Genomic DNA, 12,416 nt, shown 5'->3' on the forward strand with positions numbered 1-12,416 from the left:
TGACTCAGGACAACTGGAACAAGTTTCCTTGAGTCTTTTACAGCTCCTGTTGGGCTGCACAGTTAAAGTCAGAATTGGTCTTAAACAATCCTGGCATGTGGAGGATGAGGAGAAAGTAACTGAGACACAGCAACTCAAAACCAGATTTGCCTCTTCATTTCCTTGAATGTTTGCAGAGACCATGCTGATTCTCATGGCCATTCCATCTTGTCAAATGGTCTGGACTTCACCTTTTTCATCAAGTTCCCTCCCTTGATACCCTGAGATAACAACAAGCTGCTTTCAGACTAGCTCTCCATTGCAACTGCAGAATTATGCACAGACAAGCCAGACTCCAATGCTGGGAACTCCTCCCTGATTGCCAGCTGCACCCACAGCAACATCTTCATGGCAACTCTGCAATGTCAGCCTGGTTCTCACCACCAGGAGCCTGCAAGCTGCCCTGCAATGGCAAAGTGGCATGCTCAAATTGTGGAAGATGAGATATTCTCAATAAGGATACCAATTTCAGCATCAGTCTTCCAGGGGAGCTGTTATAAACAGCAGAGAATAAAACCATGATTTTAAAAATTATGAGAAAAGACTTGACAATGTCCTTCTTCGGAGGCAGTTTGAAAAATCCACACAATAACTGCACAGCCAGGCAAATCCATCTCCTGAATAAAGGCAGTGTAGTCAGCTATTTCAAAATAAAAGACAGATAGCAAGGACTGGCTGGCTCAGGAATTTAATAATAATGAGATATGAAGCCATTCACCCCTAGGTCACCAGTACAAATTCTGCCCAAGCTGGGAATAATTGGAAGCTATTACCCTCTGAGGTGTGTTTGCTGCTGCCTAAGAAATGAGCTGGGAAACCCACTGGCCTGGTAACTACATGAGTGAAACGCTTAGATGGTGCCACCAGCCCTCCCAGTGCAACGGGGCCAGTGGCAGCGGTTCCGCTCCCCTCCCTTCCTTACCAGCTCCCCTCTGATGCTGTGACCCCTTTGTTCTGCTTTTCGCTCACCCGAGCCCACCCTGTGCGTGTCTGTGTCCCTCATTTCAGGCACTCAAAGACCCCACGCTGGCAGCCCGCAAGGATTTCCAGCGGGAGGCAGAGCTGCTCACCAACCTGCAGCACGAGCACATCGTCAAGTTCTACGGCGTGTGTGGGGACGGAGACCCGCTCATCATGGTCTTTGAGTACATGAAGCACGGGGACCTGAACAAGTTCCTGAGGTAAGCGTGAAGGAGGGCGTGGGAATTGCTGTACAGCCACCCCAGGGTCAGTTCTGGTTCAGTGACATCGTTCAGTGAGCTGAAGAGATGGTTGTTCCAAGGACAGCTTGTAGTAGATGATGGTCCTCACCAGATCTGGTGCTTTATTAGCCCTGTCCCAACATTTCCTCTTAGGTAATCTCAAGAGTGGTCCCCGTGAGCTATGGAAAGCAGGGGTTTCTTCTCCCACCTCAGCAAGTTTGAAGCTGTAGGAGGTGTGTCTGCAATCCTCTGCCCTTTGGGGGTAGAAGGACACGATGCCACAGCTGTCAGCAGCTCCAACTCTTGTACACCCAGCAAAGCCTTGTCCTGCTGAAGCAGGAAGGCCACTTGCCATCACTGCCTCAGTTCACCCCACTCCTGCTTCAACAGCACAAGAACCAAAATATTCCTTTCAGAAACTTGCTGGAGTCCTTGATCTGATTGGTATCCTGGGCATTTACTGGTCTCTAGTTCTCACTGCTATATTCATAAAAGACCTGAGAAATGTTGGAGGGGCCTTAGGCAGTGACTTTGGAGTCCATCCCTGATCCGTGGTCCCCATGCCTCATCAGACAGAGGTCCCTTAACCTGTAGCACCACACTACTCAAGAAGCCTGGCAAAGGCCTGAAAAAGTGCCATAATTGCCTTCCCTGTCTCTAGAGAGATGTAAATTGCTGGAGCCCCCATTGCCCCCCATCATTCAACCATTTCATCAGCCTGAGGCAGATCATTTGTGTGCCCCACATCCACCAGCTGCAAGGGGCAAGGAGCAGCTGTGGGAGGATGTTTATGGTGCTCTTCTCCCATAAAACAGAAATTCCGCTCTGAAACCTGCACGCAAATGGAGTGGTACTTACCTCTTGAAATAATTAGTAGTTTTATTTCCCAATATTTAGAAAATTGGACCCTTGATATTTTCCTGTTTTGACTGCTAAGTGTGAATATGATTGCAGGAGGAACAAGAAGCTTGTGCGCTGCAGGTCTAGATCTGGGGTTGGGATACACTCAGTGAGTAGTTTTCTACCATTACAGTCAGTTTCTGACCAGGAGACACTGGTTTTCCCCTGGGGTTTTTGCTTCTAAGCAATCACCTAGTCCAGAAGAGATCTGAAGAAGGATCCTAGAGGTATTTTCTTTCATCTGTCAAGTAGTGAGAACCTGTCTGCAGCTCCATTGGGGCATTCACATGGCAGTGAATGAGCTGAGAACATTTCTGCATTGGTTTTCCTCCTCATTTTCCTCAGCTGTGGGTAGAATGAGTATGATTTTATAGCTCAGTCCCTGTCTCAGGCTCTGGATAGATCAAAGGCATCCTTGGCAAGGTAGGACGAGTGAAGGCTGCTGCTACACTGGCTTTACAGAGCTCCTCAGATCCACATTCAAGGGGAAGCAGCCTTGGTTACCCTGGGACCCTCTCTTTTGGTAACTGCAAGGGCTCAACAACCTCTCAGCAGCAACAGATTGAACTCTGCCTGCTGGCATGAAACCATGAGTTGGACTGAAACATTGTTTTCGCACAGATTAGTGATGCAGTGTTAAGGACAGTGCCTCAGCCTTGTGACTGGAGGAAGGCAGTCTGAAAAAGAGCATGAGATATGGTGTTCTTCAAGTGCCTCACAAATAAGAGTGGAAAATTGACCCATCATTTTTCCTGGCAGAACCAGTAGCCTTAATTCTCTTAGAGGAGGGAGATATTACAGCTGAGGCACAACCTCTCACTGCTCAAGCTGACCTCTCAAACAGTATAGTCCAAAACAGGCTCTCTCACTGTCTCAGAAAGATGTCTTGTGCCCACTGCCAAAGCCTCATGGATTTGCTTCACACAACAGTGTGTCCCTAAGGCTGATATCAAGCTGGAGCCATGCACACCCTCATCCCTGTCCCAACCCTTCACTGGGACATATCTGAGAAACACTCATGCCTGATGAAATTCATCTCCAGTTTGACTGGAGAAAAAAGCTCCTTGTATTACCTTTGGCTTTTACAAAGGAAAAGAAACTTTCCAGATGTGTGGTCCCTGGGATTGCAGCTCCTCATCTTCCAGTTGCATTTAGCTGCCAGCTTCTCCTTCCTGTGCAGCCTTGGAGAAAGCAGATACACGCTCCCTTCTCTGCATGCTGGTGTGTGGTAAGCAGTGAAACCCCTTTACGTCCCAAAGGAAGCTGGCTTTGGGAGCTTATACCCAACAAACAGGAACTCAAAATGCATAGGGGGACATATGGAAAGAACATATGGAAGGAGAGTTGTGGGTTTGTTTGTCAGATCAGGTATCTGCTGGTGGGAAACTGTGGAACAGGGACTGCAAGGGGGTAAGAAAGGGTGGATGGTGCAGGGCTGCCGGGCATCCCTCAGCAAGCAGCAATTTTTATAGTGTGATGATTCACCCAGCCTGCAGCAGGAGACAGTGACTCCCAGGCACTGGAGGCTAGGGATGCTGGGAGTCTGTAACAGACACTCAGATGGACTTTTCCCAGTTTAACTGCAGAAATTGGAAAAGCAGTAAAATGGAAGAGGCTCACTTTAGACTCAGTTTCCTAGAGAAAAGCACAATAAATAAATTCCCCCAAGTGTTTTTAGATCTTTGTGTGCTTCCTAGAGAACAGAGAGTTTTACTGGTCTGTAATATTGACTGGTGTGGCAAAGGGAAGCACTAGGATCAACACCTACCTGCTGGGTTAGTGGTGGCATGTGCTGGGATGACTCTACACACCTCCCAGGGCCCCTGCGTATAAGACTGTTGCTAGGGGTGCAACAACAAACCCTGCTGTCTGCACCAGGGGAGACTGCAATTGGTGTGTCCAGCCTAATAGAAAATACCAATAGACATGATCTTGGCGTGGAGAAGTACAGGCATTCCTCTCCAGGGAGCACAGCATCCCTAGGGATGGTGTGCACAGGAGCTGGAGTCTGCCAGGGTGGGTGGGTGGCAAGGCTGGGTGTTCCCAGCACACACACCGGCTGCTCAGGGGTCTGCAGTGACCACATCCCTCTCCGCTCACCAGGGGTGCCCATTACTTCCCCCCTTCACTTTTGTCACTGGTTTGATAGCTTTTGTTGTCTGTCTGGGACAGAAGCAATTTTGAAGTAGGGATAACTGGACATGGCCATTACAGACCCTCTCTGCAGTCTGTAGTAAGTCATTGCCACTCAGGAAATAGGTTTTGTTAGAAAAGTTGCAAAGTTCTGGTGTCTTTGTGTCAGCCCTTCTGGTGAAGCAGCCCCACAGTCAGACTTTCTTGGGACAGAAGAGGAATTTTAGAAGAGGAAGTTAGAAGGGTGATTTTTTTCCCCAAAGCCTCCGCCACTCCATAATGGAAAAAAACTCCAATAGTTCTTTAACAGGAAATCCACCCAATTTTATGGCCTCTCTCTAAAGCTGAATTAAACCCCTTTCCCCAAGAAAAGATGGACATACCCTTCTCATATTCCCTGTAGGCTTCTTGACACAACTAAATGTACTAATATCCTTCCTGTTTATATCATAAATGTGTTGATTCTTCTTTCCTTTGGATGTTAACCATATGGGATGGAGAAAGGGAGGGAGGGAGGGACACGTACGTAGTAAAGGGGACATACTGAGATGTGTCCTGTATAGTAGGTTGTACAAAAAGCCAGTGAGTTAAAGGTGTTGGCTGACCAATTTTTAAACACCACCTGTTCCCTTCAGACACAGACACTTCTTTGGGGGCCATTACTGTGTTTAAAAAAAGTGGCAGTAATGAGATAGTAATACATCCTTCACTTCTCACCTAGGAATGTTTACATTTGATGACAACAGGTATCAGCTGTAGCTAAATATGGTGTAACTGCAAGGCATGATTGGCACAAACTGTCCAGAACAGTTTTAGAAGCTATTGTTTGTTCTGCTTTGCTGTTTTTATCTAACCTGCTCAGTCCTGGCTCAGCTTCACCTGCTGTCACCATTTGTTGTCACCACCAAGTAGTTTCCTGGGGTAAACACGTCTGTGGGCTACTTAAATAAGACATCAAACAGTCATTTCTGCATGCACCCTTCTGCAGCTTCTTCAGCAGTTCTTCCAGTGTGCTGCTGCTCCCACCATACCCACAGGGCTCCGAGATGCCTCTGGCAGCCCCAGCTCTGCTACTCTCACTGCTGCTCCCAGACAACTCATCCCACATTCAGCAGTACCACCCACTCATGGCTCCCAAAAAACACTCCTGGCTCCTCAGCAGTTATTTCTGCAGTTTCTCTCCTCTTCTACCAGGAGAGGACCTTCAGAGCCATGTTCCCAGTGGCAGGGCAGCAGAAGGTAGCTGAGAAGGGGGGCATTTGAAAAATCAACTCTTGAATCCCAGACATCTGGATGCTCATTTCTTTGGTGCACCCTCAAGCCCAACACAATTCAGGAACAAAGATAAAGGTGGGAAACAGTTTGGATCTTGTGGTTTGTTTTTCAGTCCCATGTCAAGGAGGAGGGAAAGCTGTGAATGTGCAGTTTCAATTTGCTGTCTCTCTGTGGGGTTACTGCTGATGACAGGGGTAAAATGCCAAGAATAATTTCAAAGAGAACAGTACAAAAGCCTCAGAGGAAATGCTGTACTGTGTCTTAGTCACAAGAGGGAAGGTCACAGCAACATTTCTTGCATTTCCCTAAATACAAGGGCTTTTGTTATTCTATCTTCACACAGGTTACCACAGGGTGAGCCCTATCAGGGGAAGAGACATCACAGAGGGAGTACGACACAGAAAGGCTTGGTACTTAGTGAGGAAAGGAACAAAAAGGGGACAGAACAGGAATAAGACTGACCTAAAGTCCTGCATTTACAATGCACCTGGTTCAGCAAAATACTTCCTTTTGTTGCACAGGATGTTCTCTGCATCTGCTGACAGCCAGGGCTAAACTTTGCTCCTGTGCTCGTGCTGTCACAGGTAACCTGTGTTACCTTTGGGATAGTTCAGGATATAAAACGGATTTTCCAGGGATGAAGCTGCTAGTGTTCCTCTGAAACATTTTCTGTGATCTCTGGCTGTATTACTATCAGTCAGGGGGTGGTTGGTTGGTGATATGGAGGAAAGAAAAGGAGGCTGTTTGGGATTGATTAAAAGATTAGGTAGCAAGAAGATGACAGCTGTGGGAGAAAAGTGGGTGATATCTCTACCTCTGGAAAGTTTTCACAGGTGTAAGAATTAACTGTAAATATCCCGAGGCTCATTAGTTCTGCACAGGTCTTACCAGAGAAGAGTGTCCATGTTACATCAAGCCAATGGTCCCACTGTTCTGGCATTCTGTCTCCATCTGTGGCCACAAGAGGTTGTGTGCAGTAGACTAAGGATGCATAAGGATGTATGGCACCCACTCACCCACCAAATGTTCCCCCAACTTCCTGTTCTCTTAAGCTTTTCGTTCTTCCTTTCCACTGGAGCTGTGTGTACATCCTCACAGTGCAGAGCTGAGTCCAGTCCAAGTCCCCACTCCAGCAGGAACAGCGACCATGTGGGATTCCCATCTCCTTGGTCACTTCTGAGATGCAACTCTATGCTTTTTGCTTCTTCCTCCCTCTAGGGCACATGGCCCAGACGCTATGATCCTCGTGGATGGCCAGCCTCGACAAGCCAAAGGGGAGCTAGGGCTATCCCAGATGCTCCACATCGCTAGCCAGATCGCCTCTGGAATGGTGTACCTTGCCTCCCAGCACTTTGTCCACAGAGACCTGGCCACCAGGAACTGCTTGGTTGGAGCCAACCTGCTGGTGAAGATTGGAGACTTTGGGATGTCAAGAGATGTCTACAGCACTGATTACTACAGGGTAAGGCAGCTCCAGCAGCAGTCTGATGCTCAGAGCAAAGGGAGACTAGGAAATGTTACAGTCAATCAGTTTTTGGAGCCCTTGGGCTCACTTGCTTTCTTATTTCCTCATTGAAATGTGTGCACAGATGTCGATAAGGCATCCCTAAACACTGTCCTTACTCCTGTTCAGTCCTGGCCATGCTTGTAGTTCAGACATCCACGCAGATGCCTACACACAGACTCTCTGTGATACCCCAGCACACAGTCACATGCTTTGGGATGTCTCTGAAGTCATCCCATACTTACTGCCTATTTTTATTCCCTTTTTTTTTTGAAGACATTGATAAATTAAAGGTAATCCAAAGAGATGATAAAGACTACAGGCTGTGACCTCTGGTGTTAGATTAAAGAAACTTAATACAGGGACCTAGAGGAAAGGCAACTGAAAGACTGACTGATAAGTGCATAAAATATGGAAGAGGAAATAATAGTCAATTTAGGTTCGACCTCAGAACACTTTTTTTTTTCCAGCAGGGTCATCATTTAGACAGTGGAATAATTTGCCAGGGGTAGGTTGCTGAAAGCCTGTCATTAAAGAAATTCAGGAAGCAACTAGATAAAAATGCCTGGGTTTAGTGCAGAGGCTAATCCTGCACTTGGCTCTGGGGACAGACTCAATGAGCCAGGAATGCCTTTCCAGCCTCTTCTTGTGTGATTTGTGCTCATGCTGTCCCCTTGTCTTGCACACTCCCTTTGTACCTGTCTGCACTGTCCTGCCTGCCCAGGATGGCAGCCTCCCTGGGGAAATAGAGTGTTTCTCACTTTGCCCCAGCTACAGGAGAAGATGTGATGTGCAAAGTGTTTGAAGCACACTGGAGTAGGTATTTGTCTCTGGGCCATCCACCATCAGGGAAGGGCTTTTCAGGCTATGGAGCTGTGGTTTCCAGGCTGATGCTTGGACTAAGGCTGGTTTATTTCTGCATACAACATGGATGTTTGGCTTTGAGGATGATTTCTATCAGCTACCCAAAGAAAGGGTTGACCTGTGGTCTTGATCTGATTCAGAAGGTCTTTGTTATGTGATAGACAGCTGCCAAGTGGAGTTACTGTGTTTGGGAGGAGGAAAAACATGATCAGGTTAGTGCTGAGACATATCACCTCTCCCAGGCCAGAACATTGGCTTACCACTAAGTTTAATTACCAGTGAGGGAAACAATCTTCACTGCACAGGAGAAAAGCCCGTGCTGGGAAAAGGTCTCAGTGCAGTTACTGGACAGTGATGAGGAAAGAGAGGTGCTGTGGTCCCACCACTGCTGATACTTCAGGGAAGAGCGAGTAGGAAAGAGAAGAGCCCAGGGGAAGATGAGGAGCAGCACATGTGATTGATTGCCCATGTTCTCGCCTGCCCTCTTGCCTTCAGCCCTGTTAGTCCTACCCCAACCACAGCCAGTGTCACACTTTTGGGGACAATCCCATCTGAGCTTGTGTTCCTGCAGCACTGAAAGCTCTCTGTGCAGTGGGAGAATTTGCTGTATTGACATGTGAAGGCTGGGAGGGCCCCCAAAAAGTGAGAACTGAGATGATTTCCACAGTTTTTTGTTGTTGGATTTTTCGTCTTCTCTATGGTGGTGTCCTGTAGACCTCATCCTGTCTGTGCAAAGTGCTTTGCTGAGGACTGCTCCATGATATCTCATGCAGTGTTGTAAGTCTTTTTAGTGGACTTTTCTCTACATAGACAAATTGCCATGTATGACTAAAGTAGTAACTAGTTATCACCTGTTTACCAGAACAAGAGCTGAGTTTCAGACCAGCACAGCCTTTTGTTCTTCACTGATTTTCCCTTCTTTGTTTTCACTTATTTTTAGTACTTCTAAAACTCTGGCTCACTAAGTTCATTCATGGACGCCTTCTCTCAAAATCCAAAGAAGAGTCCTAGCAAAACAAGTTTCTGATTGCCCACACTTATACTGGTGGCATGAGGGGCAGAGGGTTTATGTGATCTGCCCAAGGCCAAAGCAGGAGTGGCAGAGCTGGGAAGCCTACCCAGGCCAACAGAGAGCAGAAGTCCAGAGGCCAAGAGTCCTTCATCCCTCCCCCAGCCCCAATCCAACCACACTCCTCCCAGCAAATGAGCAAAGAAGCTCAAGTGGGAGAACTGAACTGCTCCTGGGTCTCACCTCTGAAAGGTGGAGATGTGGCTGAAGATTTGAACTCTTAAAGACTTTGGTGCTGTCCCTGCTCATATCTACAACCTTCCTGGGGAAGTTCCCAAGTCTGTTTCCTGGTGTTTGTGCACAGCACCTCTCCCCTTGTGCACAGCCTGCCATTGCCACCGGTAGGACCTGGAGTAAAAATCTGCTTCATATGGTTTCTAGAAAGCATTCCTTGGTGTGTCCGAGCTGCAGCCCTGGGAGAAACGGTAATTTGTTGTTTTCTGGAAACACAGGGAAAGATTCCACCTCCAAGCTGACAGAAAGTGACAGGTCTGGAGCTCTCTGCAAGCAGACTTCAGTCTGCCCTGTCCCTGTGTTTGCTCCTGCCCAGGCCCCACATGCCTGGATAACAAGGCATGTGGATATACAGTATCTTAAATGGGATACATGAGCATGTTCCAGGCTGAGGATTTGTTCCTAGGCATTTTCTTTCTTTCCCATTTTTTAATCTTTTAAGACAAAGAAAGAACACCATCTGGCTCCAGCATTTGTGGGATGCAAAAGTGCTTTAACAAAGGTGAGCTTCTTAATTTTCTGTTACACATTTGGATACAGAAAACAAATATTTGCGTAACAAAGGCAGCAGAGAGGCTCGTTTCCCCTCTCTGCAAGGCTCTCCGTGTTCTGCCTGAAGACAGATGCGTCCTTTTCCTCCTGCATCACAGAGGGATCCCGTCAGCTGCTGCCTTTAAACCTCCTTTCAACAAGACAGGATGGAGAGAAGATGGTTGTGGAGGTGGAAGTGGTGGGGAGAGGTGGATCAGCATCTGATTAGAAAGCGGAGGAAAGTGGAGGAACTGAGGAGACAGGGAGAAGTAGCCCAGCTTCTGTGTGAAGAGTAAAGGCGGGGATGCTGAAGAAGCATTTCTGTGCTGTGTTGTGTAACGTGCTGTGCAGTCTTTGGTGTGGGTCTCTGTGGGAAGGCAGGACGGAATATATCCATATTGGAGAGGAAAGATTTGGGCGGATTTCGTTTTCCTTGTTGTTTTCTTTAAAAAAACTGTGTGAGTAGGCGACTTTTTTTTAGGTATGACTCAGGACTGTGACAGCAGGTGGTGGGACGCTGCAGGTCAGGGACACTGTGCCTCAGCCAAGCTGAGTGTGGCATGGAGGCTGCAGCAAGTCAGGCACACGGTGCCTGCCCAGTTCTGTCCAGGGAGCTGAGGGCTTCTGTTGTGTTTGGGGGAGGAGTGTCATAGCTGGAGGCATCTTCAGGGCTGAGATTAGAATTCCCAGCTGCTCTTTCACCCTGCAGACAAGGGTTTGGTTGCTCCAAGAGCCCTTCTGTGACTTTGAACCCACCCAAACTGCAGTAAAATCCAGATAATTTTCATTTGTCTCCCAAAACACATAATTCAATCCCAAAACAAAATCATGGTCACTGTCCAGGGAAAGGGCAGCATTTCTTCATCTTTGGAAGAGAACATAGTCTTAAATTGTAGTCAAGACTCCTTAAGTACTCCCAAGATAATATCCTAACATGGGTAGGACATCATCAGTGAAGACACATGTCAAACAGAGGAGGGATTTATTTAGGCATTAAATATCATTAAGACGTTCCTCTGTCCATATTTCCTCTATCCTGCCCTTCTGGCATCCTGCCTCAAATCCTGGGCTGGGCTTGAAACCTCTTGGGGATTTAGTTCCATCCTTTCCCAGAAGTCTCTGCTGAGTGTTCTTGTGGTCACAGTTCATCACACAGAGGACACCTGCTTGTTAAAAAAAAGACACGTGAAGAACTTCCAAAGGGCACTGAAAGTGTTTTTGTATTTCTAGCAACACAGAAATAGATAAACATAATAACAAAAATGCTCCCTGGTTTCTCTGTCCTCACTACTCTGGAGCATTGTTTGGATTTGGGACAGACAAGGTTTTCAGGAAGAAGTAATATCTTTTAATAGAACACATGATATTGTTGGAAGGGGAAAAAAGAATGAATTTTAGGTACACAAAGCCTCTCTGAGTTCTTTTTTTTTTATTATTATTATTTTCAGTTGTGTCAGTTGGTTTAATAAAAGATTAATATCTCTTCCCATGAACCTTGGCTCTCACACCCTTAGACCATCAGAACCAAAATAAGATTTTTGCTATGACTTTGGCCTTAGGTCAGTGTTCTTTAAAAGGTCTGGGATCCCTCCTCTTCTGAAGCGTGAAGGCTTACTGTGTAAACATTTTCTTTCTTCTCTTTCTTTAAAATGGCCAGCAAAACCCCCATATTCTTGATAATTTTCAGTACCCATTGTAAGGTTGCTTCCTGATGACCATCTCCCATCTAGACCATCTCTTACTTTAGTTGTTTCCCACTAGAGTTCCAAGATTGCTTTCTTTCTCATGTGTTCAGCTAGTTGTTTTTCCAGTGAAGTTCCCGTGTGAGCAGTAGATCACTGAGGTTTAGCAGCTATCTGGGTCATGCTCCTTTGGAGCCCCTTAGTGCCCATGTGGATCCATCAGCTGTACAACACCCGCTTTCGTGTCTCTGATGCCTTCTTTGTTGTTTTGCTGTCCGTCTCATGCAGAGTGCTTACAGCACGGGAGGTGGATCCCAGCAGAGGGAAACTGCTGCCCAGCCCTGTTAGCACCAGAATGGAGCCCTGTGATGAGGGTGCTGGGGCTCTGCACCATCACCTGCTAAGGGGAATGCCAACAGGCAGAAGGGAGCAAAACTCCCTCTGAATTTCTGTCTGGGATGTGGTACTGCCTCACTTTGGGAGGAAAAAAAGCTGCCATTCTCAGGTTTTATGGTAGACTCGGTGTACGCTGGCAGTAAGTCAGCTCTGGACAGAGCTGGCCAAGCTCCCTTCATGCAGACAAGTGTCCTCAGGCTCAGATTTAGTGCTGATGGGTGGGGGAGAGCAAGCTTAGTCCCTGGCCATGCTGGCTGTTGTGTGGGATCTCGTGTAGAAGGTACAATGTTTTGTGTCATGTTCAGCTTCCAACAGCAGCACCATTTCAGCACCTCAGTGCTGTGCAGGTGCTAAACATCTATGTTTAGCCTTTTGTCTCCTCCTACCCCTTCTCTGAGGTGAAAAATGTTATGTGCTGCTCTGTCTCCATCCTTTCTGCTTGGGTTTTGGGAAGGGTTTGTACCTGTAAATATATATGCCAATAAGGAAAGGTTTTTAGAAGTGAACAGTGCTTTAATTTTCTCCTGTCTTAAGATGGATTCTGAAAACATGTCTTGCTTTGTCATACCTACATGAGTAAGGTCAAA

At 47.0% G+C, this 12,416-nt stretch overlaps 1 protein-coding gene across 3 annotated transcripts in view; it reads left to right on the forward strand.

The window, feature by feature from the left end:
• NTRK3 (neurotrophic receptor tyrosine kinase 3) overlaps nt 1-12,416 on the forward strand; it is a 222,492-nt gene that overhangs the window by 170,396 nt on the left and 39,680 nt on the right. For all 3 annotated transcript variants that reach the window (XM_050309944.1, XM_050309945.1, XM_050309946.1), the window contains 2 exons: nt 1,048-1,220; nt 6,768-7,011. In XM_050309944.1, coding sequence (XP_050165901.1) covers nt 1,048-1,220; nt 6,768-7,011 — 417 coding nt within the window. The remainder of the gene's footprint in view (nt 1-1,047; nt 1,221-6,767; nt 7,012-12,416) is intronic.

This window comes from Myiozetetes cayanensis, unplaced genomic scaffold (assembly GCF_022539395.1).
Source record: "Myiozetetes cayanensis isolate MyiCay16 unplaced genomic scaffold, myiCay2020 scf14, whole genome shotgun sequence".
Lineage (NCBI taxonomy): Eukaryota > Metazoa > Chordata > Aves > Passeriformes > Tyrannidae > Myiozetetes > Myiozetetes cayanensis.